The following is a 15,875-nucleotide window of genomic DNA, read 5'->3' as shown; positions in this document are numbered from 1 at the left end:
ACATGAAAAAAAAAACCTACATTTTTCTTACAACTGCCGGTATATAAAAGAATATTTCAATAGGTCTTTTAAAGGACAAATACATGCCCTACATGGTAAAATAATTAATATTCCTAAAGCTGTGCGGAAGCATATAGATTCGCCCATTTATGACTTCTTTGAATGTTGGGTCAGTCCAGGTCGGCCTTCTTCCCCAACCCAAAACTTATTTAACCCGAACGTTAAGCCCCGTTAATCCGTGAACCCCAACAATGGCACGACCGTAATTCCCTCCACCGAAGCGATCCCGCCACGTGTCCACCACGTAATAAATAGCCTCCATCCACCACCACCACCTCCACCCGTCGCCGTTACCAAAAAAAAAAAAGAACCCACCTTCTTAATTCGATTCCCCTTCTTTTTTCAGAAGCTCAGAGTCTTCAGAACTTCACAGTGAGAGAGAGAGAGAGAGAGAGACAGAGAGAGAGAGTCAAATTCCCTCCACAACTTCTTCCCCCATTTTCCAAGCTCCAATCTTTTTTCCTCTTAACCCTTTTCAAAACCCTATTCTCAGCTCCCCGGACTTCGCCTCCCTCCAAATTCCGGCGGATTTTCCGACCAACTCCGGTGGAAGTGTGGAACTTCCAATGCCGGTCAGAAAACCAGCATAAAGCTTCTTATTTTACTCTCCTTTCCCATCTTAAGCCCACTGTGCACAAGTTTCTTGGGTTTCTCACTACCTCACCCAACTCTCCTACCTTCCCCATTTCACCCAATTTCGGTTTCTAGGGTTTCTCATTTCCAAAACATAACCATTTCCAAATCTAGAAAAAAGTTGAAGTTTTTTTTTTTTTTTGATGGCTTGGTAGCGCCGGAAAATGCGAGAGCAAATAGTGATGAAGCGGCTGCTGGTGTTGCTGGCCGTGTTGGCTCTGGCTCCGATTCTGGGGAGATCCCTGAACCCGTCGTTGAACGACGACGTTTTGGGGCTGATAGTGTTCAAGGCAGACATTCAAGATCCCAAGGCGAAATTGGGTTCGTGGAATGAAGACGACGACAGTCCATGCGGGTGGGTCGGAGTAAAATGTAATCCGAGATCCAACGCCGTCGTCGAGCTCAATCTCGACGGCTTTTCTCTCTCCGGCCACATAGGCCGGGGCCTTCTTCAGTTACAGTCGCTCCGGAAGCTCTCCCTCTCGAAAAACAACCTCACCGGAACCTTAAGCCCCAAGATTGCTCACATCGACAATCTCCGGGTGCTGGATTTGAGTGGGAATGGTTTCTCCGGGGCCGTGCCGGAGGAGTTTTTCCGGCAATGTGGGTCCCTGAGAGTGGTTTCTTTGGCTGGTAACAAGTTCTCCGGGGAGATTCCGGAGAGCTTGGGGTCGTGTGCGGGTCTTGCGACGATTGACTTGAGTTTGAACCGGTTTTCGGGTTCGGTTCCGGCTGGGATTTGGTCCTTGAATGGGATTAGGTCGCTGGACTTGTCTGGGAATTTGTTGGAGGCTGAAATTCCAGAGGACATTGAAGGGTTGAAGAATCTGCGAGCTATTAATTTGGGGAAGAATCGGTTTTCTGGGCTTGTTCCTGATGGAATTGGGAGCTGTTTGCTGTTGAGGTCTGTTGATCTTAGTGAGAATGGGTTCACTGGGAACCTTCCTCAGACAATGCAGAAGCTTGGTCTCTGTGGCTCTTTGAACGTGCAGAGGAACTCGTTTTCGGGTGAGGTTCCTGAGTGGATTGGAGAGATGAAGAGCCTGCAGACTTTGGACCTTTCCAGCAACCGGTTTTCGGGTCAAGTTCCGAGTTCATTGAGCAATCTTGAAGCTTTAAAGGTGTTGAATTTTTCTGCTAATGGGTTCACTGGGAGCTTGCCCAAGTCTTTGGTTTATTGCACAAACCTTTTGGCTTTGGATTTTAGTAAGAATTCTTTGGAGGGTGATCTTCCTGACTGGATATTCAAGGCGGGTTTGAAGGAGGTTTTGGTTTCGGAGAAGAAGCCAAACGGAAGTAGCCCTTTGTCTTCCCCAACTGGAAGTGCGCTGCAGAAACTGGAGGTGTTGGATTTATCCGGTAATGGTTTTTCTGGTGAGATTACTTCTGCCATTGGGGCGTTGAGCAGCTTACTTGTTTTGAACCTTTCGGACAACGCTCTTGTTGGTCCTGTTCCTGCCATTATTGGAGAGTTGAAGGCCCTGGACAGTCTTGATATGAGTGGGAATCAGCTCAATGGAAGCATTCCTCTGGAAATTGGAGGGGCGTTTTCTTTGAAGGAATTAAGATTGGAAAAGAACTTCCTCACTGGAAAAATTCCGACTTCAATTGAGAACTGTTCTTCTCTTACCACTTTGTAAGTTCTCCTAAGCTCTTTATTACAATTCAATTCCAAATATCCTGCTTGTAATTTTAAGGGCTAGTGTCTGGTTTGCCACATAAACTCTGCAGGTTCCATTTGAATGTTTTGGGGTAGCCTTGTTGAAATTAGCTGCATTTACCTTATTCTAGAAATGAGAAATACTAAACACAGAAAACTGGTCTATTGGTAAAAACATCTTTCATGTTGTTAAACTTTTAGAAGTATAGGGATTAAAAAGAATGAAGATATGAAAGCCCTATTTGCTGCCATCTTTGTTTTCGGATTATTGTTGTTTCGTTGTGGAACTGTTTCCTGGGTGGAGGATTCCTTTTCACTTTTCTTTTGGTCTGTGATTCCTTCACTTATTCTGCAAAAAACCAAATAATCCGAACCCTACTTTATCTTAACATTGGACATTTGATTTATTCTTTCGGTTGAAATCTACAGGATTGTATCACAGAATAGACTCTCTGGCCCCATACCTGCTGCAGTAGGCAAACTTAGCAACTTACAATATGTAGATTTGTCTTTCAATAACCTCTCAGGAGCCCTTCCTAAGCAGCTGGCGAATCTTCCCAACATCTTTTCCTTCAATATTTCCCACAACAACCTGCAGGGCGAACTACCTTCGGGTGGCTTTTTCAACACCATCTCCCCTTATAGTGTCTGGGCCAATCCATCTCTTTGCGGCGCTGCAGTTAATAAGTCATGCCCTGCAGTCCTTCCAAAACCCATTGTCCTCAATCCCAATTCCTCTTCTGACTCCAGCACAGGTGCATTGCCTACAAAATTTGGTCATAAAAGAATCATCCTCAGCATTTCTGCTCTCATTGCAATTGGTGCAGCTGCTTTCATTGTCATTGGTGTTATTGCCATCACCGTGCTTAATCTCCGTGTACGGACTTCCACATCTCGTCCTCCAGCTGCCATCACATTTTCAGGTGGGGATGACTTCAGCAATTCCCCCACTACAGATGCCAACTCTGGTAAACTTGTCATGTTTTCGGGTGACCCTGACTTCAGCACTGGTGCTCATGCTCTACTCAACAAGGACTGTGAGCTTGGACGTGGTGGGTTTGGAGCAGTCTACCGGACAGTACTTCGAGATGGACGGTCTGTTGCAATCAAGAAGCTCACTGTTTCAAGTCTTGTCAAGTCTCAGGAAGAATTTGAGAGAGAAGTTAAGAAATTGGGAAAAGTGAGACACGATAATCTTGTGGAGATTGAAGGCTATTACTGGACTCCATCATTGCAGCTCATCATATACGAATATGTATCTGGTGGTACTTTGTATAAGCATCTTCACGATGGAGCAGGCGGAAACTTCCTTTCATGGAATGATAGGTTTAACATAATTCTTGGAACAGCAAAGAGTTTGGCTCACTTGCACCAGATGAACATAATCCACTACAATATAAAATCTAGCAATGTCCTGATCAGCAGCTCAGGTGAACCCAAAGTGGGAGACTTTGGCCTAGCGAGGTTGTTGCCAATGCTTGACCGATACGTTCTGAGCAGCAAGATCCAGAGCGCCCTTGGCTACATGGCACCAGAGTTTGCTTGCAAAACAGTAAAGATAACCGAGAAATGTGATGTCTACGGGTTTGGTGTTTTGGTTCTAGAGGTGGTTACAGGGAAAAGGCCGGTCGAGTACATGGAAGATGATGTTGTGGTGCTCTGTGACATGGTGAGAGGAGCATTAGAAGAAGGCAGGGTAGAGGAATGTATTGATGCTAGGCTCCGGGGAAGTTTCCCTGCCGAAGAAGCTATTCCGGTCATGAAATTAGGGTTGATATGCACATCACAAGTGCCGTCAAACAGACCCGACATGGGAGAGGTTGTCAACATATTGGAGCTGATCAGATGTCCTTCAGAGGGCCAAGACGAATCAGGATGAATTTAACTTAACAGAGATTCAGTGAAGGGATTTGCAATGAGTTATCCGGCAAAGAAGAATCACAGTTTCTTCCTAAGAGAGAAGAAGAAACATAATTATTGATGGAAGGTTTTTTTGCTTGTTTTCTTAGTGTAGCTATTTTTCTTCAATTTGTGTATTTCCTGTTTATTTCTGTAGGTTCTCTTCCAACGTGTTAAAAGCAGAGCTAGGTGACTGGATTCTGCTTTGCCGGATTCGATTTTGGGTCCCTTTCAGATATTGTCACTGCTAATCTCTTGTACTCATTCAATTTCTGTCTTGGTCTTGTTCCTTTCAAATGGTTGATTCATTAATTTCTCAACTTCTGATGGAGCTTTTAACTTATTAGTGACATTCAGACCAGATTCTGGTTAATGTGAGCATGAGCTCTTACAAGTTACAACCACAAAATTATTGAACAGTGAACACCGATTATTCACCTTCCAAAAAGACAAATGAAGGGCAGAATTGACTATCAGAGACCCATGTGTGTCCCAATGATGGCAATGGCCAATGCAATAGAATACAATTTCTTCAGGTCAAAAGTGAGCTGAGAGCCTGAGACTCTGAGAGAGACTGGAGAATCTTAGTGACCACTTTAAGCCAAGAAATCCAAACACCAGAATAGAATAATGAAAGAGGGAGGAAGAAACCAAAACTGGGAAGAGTATTATATGGAGAGTGAGAGCTAGTATCTTGAAGATAACGGATGATGATGCCTTGAATGGAATAGAAGCACTGTTTTAAATATTCAGCCACCCATGTCTTTAGGTTCTAATTTCAACATTGTTTAACCCCGTCCAATGTTTCTTTTGCACCCTTTTCCTTGATATCTCTCTGACCAAAGTAGAAGAAAACTATGGCACTCTTAACCACTACATTGCACAGAAAAGAACACCCATTTTCTTTATAGGGTATAGTCAAAGAAAATGACATGTGCATAGATTGAGAACCAATGTCAATGAGTTGTCCCTATAAAAAAAAAACCTGGTGCACTGAGGAGATTAAATATGGTGTTGGGCCCTAGAGAAAATTCATATATTTTCAACCAGCACATGGCTCCTTCATAAATTAGATTTTCTGGGGAATAAGAGCATTAATGCAGGTTGAAGAAATTAGGAAGAAATACCTTTTGCTTTGTAATTTTTATGAGTGCTTGTGCTGGGATTTATATAATCTGTTGCTGTGTTCCAAAATGTGTACTTCTATGGCACCCCATTAAAGACTTTGGCTTCAAAACCAACATGAAATTTTTAGGAGCAATCAATATACAAAGAGGGGGAGGACAGCACTAAATTGAAAAGCTGTGAAAGGTGTTTGCTTGGGAGAAATATAAAGTGAAATAATAGAGCAGAAAGCATTATTGAGCAGCGCTTCTGCATAAAGAGATCTTCTTTTGGAATTTGATTGAGGGACAAAATGATCCATACCCTCCACTACATACACCTACCAACACATGCCCACTGGGATTTGCTATGATTTGGTCTTGCACATTGTGAGGTGGCATTTGAAGCTCTCAGATACAGAAACTTCTGAATATATCAATCACTGTGAGAAGCTTAAACCCAAAACCTTAAACTATTTGGGAATGTTGCCTACTTTAGCCTTTATGATGATCTGTTTTGTCTAACCAACAGAAACAAGGATTGAGCTTGACATCCTCAGCAGGAATATGGACACTAGTGATGTGTTGAACAATAATTGAACCCGAAACTTATTAGCGTTAACTTGATATACATTGTTGACTCATTCTTTAACCAACACATAATGTTAACTTAATATACATTGTTGATTCTTTCTTCAACTAACCGCTTAAGTTTTTGGATACAATGATTGATTGTACGTGTAACACCTAACAATATCAATTGGACCAAGCTGGTATCAAACCAGGATGAGACTACCACTTCACTGCCAAATTCTGGCTTTTTTTCTCCTCCATAAAATAAAGTCAGTATGAGTAAATGGCTATATGGTTAAATGGCTAGTGGCTTGCTGTTCTCAGCCTAATCATCCCAATTACAACCACTGCTTCCATCTCTAAAGGCTTTAACTAAGGCCCTCAACTGGTACACTTCCCATTGCCCATGCAGTTAGAGACTTCAAGATTCTCATTCTTAGGCCTTAATACCGACTGCTTTTCTTGTTAAGGAAGCTAGCTACTTCGAAAAAGAAAATCAGACAGACAGTCGACGTATGCATACACAAACTAGTCATCTTCAAAGGCACACTAGCAGGAAACATTAAGTCTAAATATATGAAATGTAGCTGAAGAGAATTGTCCTCTGTAAGATTGCTCCATCAGAGCTAATCTTCTACTTTCTGATGAACTTCTTCATCCATCTTTTGAATCTGATCAATAGGTTTGATCCTGCAACTCCTAAATGAATCAGCATTGCAGTGATCTTTCACATGATTCGTGTATCATCGGGATTCAAAAGTTTACATTTTCAATCTCAGACAAGATACACTTAACATGAACTTTGGTAACTTGAAGCCACCACATCCCAGCCATTTAAAAACTTTGTCCTCTAGTACACTATGCATTTACTGCACTGCATCTCTGACATTGAAATAGAAACTGAGTTCCTCTTTATACAAGCTGCCAGAGTCTCCGGCCATATGATGATCATCTGCTCATAAATGTTAACAAATAATTCATGACATCGTCACATCTTAATTTTGTTGAGATCATCTTAATTAACTTTACTTGGGATGTGCAGCAAAAGAGAGAACAATTTTTTTTTTAGTTACAAGGAGGTCTTTTTAAAAGACCCAAACGCAGCAAGCCAAAAAAGAAAAGCAAAGTTACAGGTCTAACAGAAAACCTGGAAAAAGAGAGAACAATTTTATCAGTACAGTAGAATTGGGACTTTGGCTATGAATTGCACACCATTTTATTTCTCACATCATTCTGCGGTGTATTCATTTCTTCGATCTAGTACAAAATACAATTCAATTCATGATCTATTTCTTTTGTGAAATGTTTGACAATGGAAATGAAGTATATGAAATCATTGATTTTACATGATCTACTTTTTTTAAATCAATAAACGAATTGAAAGAATATGTCATGTTACATAATTCATTTCCGTTATATATCATTTCACATAATCCATTTGATCCTATAACTCTCTAATCAATTAGCATTGCGCCGATCTTTTGTTTCTATTATTATCGAAACTTGAAAGTTTAGTCATTCTCTACATCATACATTTGTAGCTTGTATACATAACTTGAAATAAATAGAGATAATAACTACAGGTTTACCATGAAACAAAATGATAATAAAATCCTGTCCTAAAACAAGCTCAACCTTCATAACAACTTGTATTACAAGCTTTGCTTACCATCATGTTCAATCCTAGATTGACGGACAGTGGACCGGGGTCAACTCATGGTCAAAGTCAACGCCAAAGTCAACGCGGTTGGTCTGTACATAAATATGGCTGTCCCATCCATTCAGTTTGAAACACATCGTTTTCAGCTCGTTCTGACACGTCCTAAGATGACATGTCCCCAAGCCTTAAACTTGAACAATACTCAACAAAATAGCCAACATTTACACATTTCCAAATTTACAAGCCCCTAACTGAAATTAAAAAGTTTGATACTTTGACCCCTCAATCCTTCCTTATTTTCATCTTGAGCTCCCAAATCTCAAAGCTTCAATCTTTTTCCACTTTTCCCGAATCAAACCCCTCAATCTCTCTCACGGACTCACTCTCGCCGCATTTCTGTAAAAAACAAAAGAACTGTGCACACTTGTCTCTTTAACTCTACTCAATCACTCCCCTAAACCCTAATTTCCCAAACCCTAAATTTCCCCCCAAAATCATGCCCAATTCCCCAAATTAGGGTTTCTCCAGCTCCACCATGTCCTCCGAAGAACTGGGTCTCAACTCGCCGCAGCTAGTCTTCCACCAAGACGAGCCCTTGCGGTTCGGGGCACCGCCTCAGCGCCGGGTCGGGGACTCGGGTCCGGCGAAGACCCGAGAGCTCAGCGGCTTCATCGACGATCGGTTCTTCCCGCCGCAAAACGCCGACTTCCGGCGGGGATTGTACAGCGAGAACCCGGAGCGGCGGGACCCGCCGGAGCCCCGGAACTGGAATCCGAATGCGACCGCGGTGAGGACGCCGAGCGGCGAGGGATCGGACGACGATGAGGATGAGGATGACGACGACGACGACGTCGAGGACGACGATGATGACGCCGACGTCGGAGGGTTGTTCGGAGTGGAGAATAGGAGCAAGGGCAATGGTGGTAATAATGTGAGTAATGGCGAGGACAAAATGGGAAATGGGAATGTTAAGCACCAGCAGCTCCATTCTTCTTTTGGTAAGTTTTTTTTGGCGGAAAGTTTCAAACTTTGAAGAGTTTTATAGTGGAATTGTTACTAGTTTCTAAATTTGGAAAGTTTTGTTGATTTTGGAATGTTTGTTGGGTTTTAGGTGGGGCTCTGATATTAGGATCAAGTAGGGAGGTGTTGGAGAAAGACCATAGTGTTAGTGTAGGGCAGCAGACACTGAATAACAACAACATCAGGGACAGTCCCAGTAATAATCATCATGAGCACCTGCCAGGAAGGGTTGGGAGTTATCAGAATGCAATCACGGTGGCTGAATCATCAGACGGCGACATGTATTACTCGCAGTATTTGCAGGGCTCGGAGGGCTCTGGCGCTGCTCAGAAGGATTTGGTTGTGGAAAATGGTTGTGGGTTTAGTGGAAGAAAGGATGCTTTGTGTTCAAGTGAGTCTGGAGACTCTTTGAGGGCGATTCTCTCTGATCCTGTGACGTAAGTTTCATTTGTTCAGTGTATTGGTTTTGTATGAGATTCTGTAGATTGGTGTTAATCGTCTTGTGTTGAGCTTTACAATGAGATGGAATTGGTGAATTAGAATTGCGTGGTATGTTGGATTTTCAGGGGAGCTCTGATGGATGACGCAATGATATTGCCTTGTGGGCATTCATTTGGAGGCGGTGGAGTACAGCAAGTTATTAGAATGGTGAGCTTCTAGAAATGCATTTCTCTCTATATGCATGTGAAGAGAGCTTGGGGTTCTGTTGATCTTATATCTACCCCGTCCTTTTGGTATTGGTTTCGTATGCTGGCATTTGGCAAAGAGAGTCAAATTGTGTGTATTAGATCAATATCCCTTTGTGCTGTTTTGTTAGTCAAATTGAATCTTTGTGCTGTTTTGTTAGTCAAATTGAATCTTTGTTTGGCTTTTCTTAACATGTTTTCAGAAAGCTTGCTTCACATGTTCTCAGTCAATTTCGGAAGACTCAATTGCTCCAAATCTTTGTAAGTCAAAATATTTCCTTAAAGACCTACTTTAATTCTTTACAGTTTCTAAGTTAATATTTGGTCTACTTTTAGTACTCAACATAGATTAACTTGTGATGTGGCACATGCTCATAGAATGAGGACAGTTATTACATTATTTTACTGCTTCTTAGTTCTATTTGTTCCATGCTGAATTCCTCTTTGCCAAAACTGGCATATCAGCATCCTTTTTACAGCTAGAACATTTTGGTCTGGTAGTATGGCATGTTTAAATGTTCTGCTAAAGGCTCCGCAAGGGGGAAAAGTTGATGTTTTTGAAAATATTCTCTCACATAAATCTTATTGTGTAAAACTGAATAAGACCTAAAAACTTGGAAAAATTAAAAACCCAAAGATAGGGGAAGAGAGCATCCTAATTTGCAGAATGGAATACCGAGGGACCAGCATTAACTGTCCCTGTAAGTAGGTCATGATTTCACTGTAACATTGGCATCTAAGGGGAAAGAATTAGGGTTTCTTTCAATAAAAAAAAGAATTAACATCCAGATGTAAAATGGAGAAGTTCATATGTTATAAACTCATTTTGTTGTTTTAAACGTGCAGCTCTTCGAAGTGCTGTGCAGGCATTCCGTCGTGAAGAAGAGTTACACTTTCATCGCTCATCCAAAAGGAAAAGAGAAAGGTTTGACCAGGTTTGTGTTTCAATTCTTCGAATCCTGACATGTAATTTTCCTAATTGTTAGGTATCACATAGTTTTGAAACTAAATTTTTTTTCCTGCTCTTATAGGACAAGGGTGGTTATGGTGATTTAGCACTCACAGATCCTCCTAGAGGTAGAGGTGTTCAGTTTCCATTTGCTGTGATGGATCGAGTTATTATAAAGGTTCGCAGAATCTTAAGCTTGGCTCTAGTTATGGTTCTTTGTTTGTTCTAACTAATAATTGAGTGAAAATGTCACAGGGTAATAAGAGGACACCACAACGCTTTGTTGGGCGTGAGGCAGTTGTGACAACACAATGCTTAAATGGATGGTTAGTCATTTCTCAACTTCCATTATTACAATTTCAGCCTTTTTCAAGAAGAGCTTTATCTTGATTTTGGACTCTTTCTTTTTCTTAAACGCGAGCAAATGTGATGAAATGATTTCAATATGTGAATTTTGAATTACTTCTGCTGCATTTGTTCGGGCTTAGTGCTAAAAATGTAGCTGAATAACAAGGATTCATGTAATGATTAGTTACCCCTGCTATGTTTGGCCCCAGAACAACTTTATGGGTAGAGAGTAGAGTGTAATCATCCTTTGTGCCAGCTTAGAATTGTTGCCACTAAACATATATGCATCGACAGGTATGTGGTAAAGACATTGGATAATGCAGAGAGTGTAAAGTTGCAGTATCGCTCACTTGCCAAGGTATCAGATGATTCATCATCCAAGGCCATGCCAAGCAAGATGGCACCTAACTGGCTTTAGGCCTATATACAGAATACAACAAATGAGACTACAATACTACTTTGTTGCCGATATGCCACGCTATAACTAACGTTTTTGTATAATAAGTTACTGCCTCTAGCTAGAGTTGTATTTCTTTACAAGCAAACTGGTGATTTTTCTGGCCTTGTAAATTATAGAAGCCTTGTCACAGATGCTTCAAGGAGAATCTAGAATGTAAATTTAGATTGTAAAAAGAATTTTTGTTTCATTTTCTTTTCCAATTGAGCAGCGTTGAATTGTATTCGAGCCCGTATGGGTCCTCCTAAGCAATGCACGAGTTGTGTTTCATTTTGTCTCCTTTGAACTCTCACGACTATTTCACAGCCATTTGATCGTTTATTTCACAGCCATTTGATCGTTTAAGACGCTTAGAATGCATTTTCCTGAAAGGTACTTTTCTTGTTCCTTGGGAGCGTGAAATGATCATCTTCTCTTCTTCGAGGGTGAAATGATAATCTCTACTCTCTAGAACAAACGCATTTTTGAGCAAACTCCTCAGCAGCTTTTGCAATGATGTATCTGGTCTATCAAAATCATAAACTTCAATATGATTTTTAAACATGCCAAAAAACATACGGACACCAAGTCTATATCTTCCAAGGACGGAACTATTCCTGATTGTTCATCATCAAGCAAATAAAACAGGCATCTATATTAGCAAGATTAATGACATCGGATAAAACTAGATTAACCAGCATTTGAATGTATCCAATTACCCTCTGGATTTTCAGAATTTCAAGATGAGGAGAGTTTTTAAGCAACTTCATCACCAGTCCTCCAGAATTGGCCTTCGACTGTAGGGGCATATCATCCAAGCGTGCTTCTGCACCTACCTAAGTATGGTTTATGGCAATTGTTCAACAAGAAAAGAAGAAGGTCTATGGTAAAAATGACCTAAACCTACTCAATAGAACAGCATAATATACATATTGTAGAAACATACCTTAAGATTAAAGCTAGTTTGACATTAGAGATACATCCAAGAAAATCTAATGGAGCTAGAATTGATTCGGTTGTGAAAGCATGACTTGCTATATGCATGCCTTTTCAAGTGATGATGAGTTGTATAAGCAATACTTATTGAAGAGTACACCCTCATAACAATACTCTATGAGATTCGTTGCAGAAACCTTGATTTTGCAAGGACCCGAATCCGTATTCCTGTAAGCGTCTTCATCGGTTTCGCTTATAGTCAATTTCAAGAGTTTGGGTGCAGAGATATTTGATGGCACTGGCACTCAACCAACGATAATTACTTCTAGCCAACTTTTCAAGGGTTGGGAGACTAGAAAACAACTGACTGGGAACACTTAGGCTATGTTTGGGGGGGCTTTTTTGCTCCCCTGCTTATAAGCACAAGAGCATCAAGTGTTTGGTGAGTGAGCTTATCCTCAGCTTTTGAAAAAAGCTACCCCAGCTTCTATCTAAAAGCAGAAGCTGACTCCCCCCAGCTTTTAGAAGCCAGAAGCTCGCTCGTACTGTAGCGGTAGTTACTGTTCATTAATGAAATGTTTTTAATCCCGGTTTCTACCCTCCGTTGGCTGAAGCAATTATAGTCATCTGCCATCAAACCCTCGATATCGATATCAGTCTCTCGCTCTCCCATCTCCCTCTGCTCGATCACAGAACGCATCCCATCCCATCAAGCAAGCCTCGATCTCCGTCTGCTCGATCACAGAACGCATCCCATCCCATCAAGCAAGCCTCGATCTCCCTCTAATCACAGAACCCATCAGAACACATCTCGGCTCGATTTCCCTCTCACAGAACTCATCTAGTCGCCGCCGCATCTCGATCTCCCTCTAATCACAGAACCCATCAGAACACATCTCGATCTCCCTCTAATCCAGCCGCCACATCTCGATCTCCCTTTAATCACAGAACGCATCTCGGCCTCACTTGCATCTGAAATTGAAGCCTCAATCAAGCAAGTCAGTCTCTCTCCCTCTGCTTCGTTCTTATCTTTAATCAAATTGTTGTTATAATTGTTTTGATTTTCATAGTTCTTGTTAAAGCTTTTCCATTGTGACATAAAATGGAGATCTTTGTGATATTATTATTTGGTGAATTTTAATTTTGGGAATATCTATTTTGGTGATAGTTATGATGTAGAAGAAGAATATCATGGTCACGGTGCACAAGAAATGGAAGCAATAAGAAATAGTATTACTCAAAGTTTGATGAATGCGCGTAATAACGTGAACATTTGATGTGAACTAGAAACTATGATTTATAATAATATAGTCACCATGATTTATAATCATATTGTCCAATATTAATCAAATAGTCACCATGCTTTATAAAAATTCAAAGTTAACAAAAATTAATACGGACATAATAAAGATTAAAAATAATAACAAGATCATTTGAACAATATTGTTTTATATACAATTAATTAAGCAAAATAATCTCTCATGTCCAATTCGGTCATTCCACAAATAAAAAGCACAAGCCAGTTTGATTTACCAAACACTTTGTCACTGCTTCTGCCACTGACAGCCCTTATAAAAAGCCAGTTTACCAAACACTCAGCAGCTTTGCTTTTCAGCCACTTATTCTCAGAAATAAGCAGAAGCCAGCTTTTTCTCAAGGAACAGCCATACCAAACATAGCCTTAAAAGAGTGCTTATCCGAGAGTGCAAGTGCTACAAGACTCAGGGTCTTGAGTCGTTTGAGACTGGAAAAACATACAGAGGGTGGAAATTTGAGTGTACCCACTCGGCAGATACAGTCTTGTATCTGTAAATTGCTATGTGATTTGCAAGAAAACAAACAATCTGGCAACACAACCTGTTTAATATTATCACTTCTATGAATATAGGAGACGAAGATTTTGTCGTTCAAGGTTGGGATTTAAGTTAGAATTAGACTGAGAATGAAGCGCTGACCTTACAAAATGGAGCTAATAAGAACAGCATAAGAACATGCCCAGATGAAGAAGAGAGTTCTGCATTTTTCTGACTAGGAACTGTTAAGATCATAATTAAAGTGGCTGAAGTATCCCCTAGTACAATACTACAAATAATTAATAGCAGCAAAGTTGGCAGCTGCAATTAAACATGCCTGATTGCCTGCCCCAGATTAATAACAGCAAAGGACTCAACCCGAAAATCATCCTAGGTAGCTAGTTATCCTCCTCAGGTTGTGGCTCACGAACATGACATATGAAATCACCTTCACCATCATCTGGCCTTCCCGAAAGCAGCTGTACACTTGCACGGAGCTCTTCCTTCAACCAAAAAAAACAAATACAAAAAATAATGTCAGTTCAAATTAGATACAAGCAGTTTAAGCGGCTCTGTATATGGTATTTAAAAACACTAGGCAATTGAACGTGGTCAACTTACATTCTCCTTCCTAAGCCTTTTGATCTCATCTTTTCCCACCATGCACTTATGCAATAGAAGGGCATTCAAGCCACTAATCATATCCAGTAGCGTCGAAGCTGTAGCTACACTTAACTACACGAACAAAAGAAAAAAAAATGAGAAGATTGTTAAAACAAGCGAAAGGCAATCTCAAAATATTCCAGTAGTACTCTAAACGTATTTACTTAATTACATGTTTAAGGTCCTTTGGGAGTGGCAGGCATGGGGTTGGCTGGCCTCTTGGAATCTCAACTACCTCGCTCTCATCGTTCTCTCCCCATCCCACAACATCAGATGTTTCAGCTACTTCCTCTGGATGCTGCGTAATTGAAGAAACATTTTAGTTAACTAGGGCAAACACAACACTGCTATAAATTAAAAACCAATAGTAAGCATTTGCCAAAAGCTAGCTTGCTTGTCACAACTAACAAAGCATTTGAAGTTTGGAATTGCACAATTGTTAGAAAAACAAAATCCTCAGAACGTACCTTGGAGATGTAATCCCTGATAATGTCTTTAGGTGAAACAAAGCTTGGAATATGGACACCTGGCACATCCTTCCAAGCCATGCTAGGCATCCCATCAATTTGAACCCTCACAAGGGACCTTGTTGCAGGGGTATAAAGGCTCAATCTAAAGTCGTCTAATACTAAAGCTTTTTTCGGAGCTTTTTTCCCCTTTATAAGCTTCAGAACTTCAATATTATGCATGGATAGAGGACGCCTCGAACATGTGTCATCGTCTATTGTTACTGGGTCGTGAATTGTGTCACGAATTTCAAGCTCTCTGGTCCAAAACTTCTTGCCCCCATATTCCTTCATTAGCCAAACTTCGAAAGTATCGGATGAGCGACAAATTATAGGAAGTGAACCATTTAACACTCCTAGGTGATTACAGTTACAATTGGGTTGACAGAAGGAGGCATTGGTAAATTCTTGAAACGCTCACTTTCAACATCAAAGGCACGTATGAAAAGAAAACGAGAACGTTTACAGTGCCAAATCCAGTGAAGAAATCCATTATGAAAAACCCCACGTCTGGTATTCCTGACAGTATTAGATACTTTTCCGATGCTTCTCCAAATCCCAGAGCCAACTGTCAAAACCATCACTTTCAACTTTTCACATGGTAGATTTCTTCGATACCTATTTCCATGGGTTGTAAACAGCACTACCTTATAGTCATGGCTTATGGGACTAAACCCAAACCCAAACCCAAAGTTAAGTGGGTTATTATCCCTAGCTTTAAAGATTGGAAGAGCTATAGACTCTCTAGTAAGAGGATTGGATATATTAAAATTGAGATCGCCAATTTTATGATTACGACTGAATAAGCAAAGGAAGCCATTTCTGGAGCCTATAATATCTGAATTGACCCTATTGTATAAGCATTGGGTTCAAAAAGCTTCAAAACCAGATTGTTGGGGCTCCAGGCGCTTCTCAGGTCTGCCAAGACGTGCTTTTTTGTGTGACAGTCT

At 40.7% G+C, this 15,875-nt stretch overlaps 2 protein-coding genes across 2 annotated transcripts; both read left to right on the top strand.

Annotated features, from left to right (window-relative positions):
• Positions 1-368: 368 nt before the first annotated feature.
• LOC112186777 (probable LRR receptor-like serine/threonine-protein kinase IRK) lies at positions 369-4,572 on the top strand. The gene is made up of 2 exons (XM_024325326.2): positions 369-2,329; positions 2,783-4,572. The coding sequence occupies exons 1-2, from the start codon at positions 858-860 to the stop codon at positions 4,230-4,232; spliced, it is 2,922 nt and encodes a 973-aa protein (XP_024181094.1). The 5' UTR covers positions 369-857; the 3' UTR covers positions 4,233-4,572.
• Positions 4,573-7,912: 3,340 nt separating this feature from the next.
• On the top strand, positions 7,913-11,251 carry LOC112186704 (U-box domain-containing protein 62). The gene is made up of 8 exons (XM_024325229.2): positions 7,913-8,586; positions 8,700-9,045; positions 9,175-9,256; positions 9,498-9,555; positions 10,141-10,229; positions 10,326-10,421; positions 10,499-10,569; positions 10,886-11,251. The coding sequence occupies exons 1-8, from the start codon at positions 8,124-8,126 to the stop codon at positions 11,007-11,009; spliced, it is 1,329 nt and encodes a 442-aa protein (XP_024180997.1). The 5' UTR covers positions 7,913-8,123; the 3' UTR covers positions 11,010-11,251.
• The last annotated feature ends 4,624 nt before the right edge of the window (positions 11,252-15,875 follow it).

Source organism: Rosa chinensis, chromosome 1, assembly GCF_002994745.2.
Source record: "Rosa chinensis cultivar Old Blush chromosome 1, RchiOBHm-V2, whole genome shotgun sequence".
Taxonomy (NCBI): Eukaryota; Viridiplantae; Streptophyta; class Magnoliopsida; order Rosales; family Rosaceae; genus Rosa; species Rosa chinensis.
Note: the sequence above shows the minus strand (reverse complement) of the source record. Positions and strands in the feature narration are given on the sequence as shown.

Excerpts from the sequence above, each read along its gene's own strand:
- LOC112186704 (XM_024325229.2), top strand. The coding sequence starts at position 8,124 with ATGTCCTCCGAAGAACTGGGTCTCAACTCGCCGCAGCTAGTCTTCCAC. Across the intron at positions 9,046-9,174 it reads ATTCTCTCTGATCCTGTGAC|GGGAGCTCTGATGGATGACG; the intron begins GTAAGTTTCATT and ends TTGGATTTTCAG. Across the intron at positions 10,230-10,325 it reads AAAGAGAAAGGTTTGACCAG|GACAAGGGTGGTTATGGTGA; the intron begins GTTTGTGTTTCA and ends CTGCTCTTATAG.
- LOC112186777 (XM_024325326.2), top strand. The coding sequence starts at position 858 with ATGCGAGAGCAAATAGTGATGAAGCGGCTGCTGGTGTTGCTGGCCGTG. Across the intron at positions 2,330-2,782 it reads TGTTCTTCTCTTACCACTTT|GATTGTATCACAGAATAGAC; the intron begins GTAAGTTCTCCT and ends TGAAATCTACAG.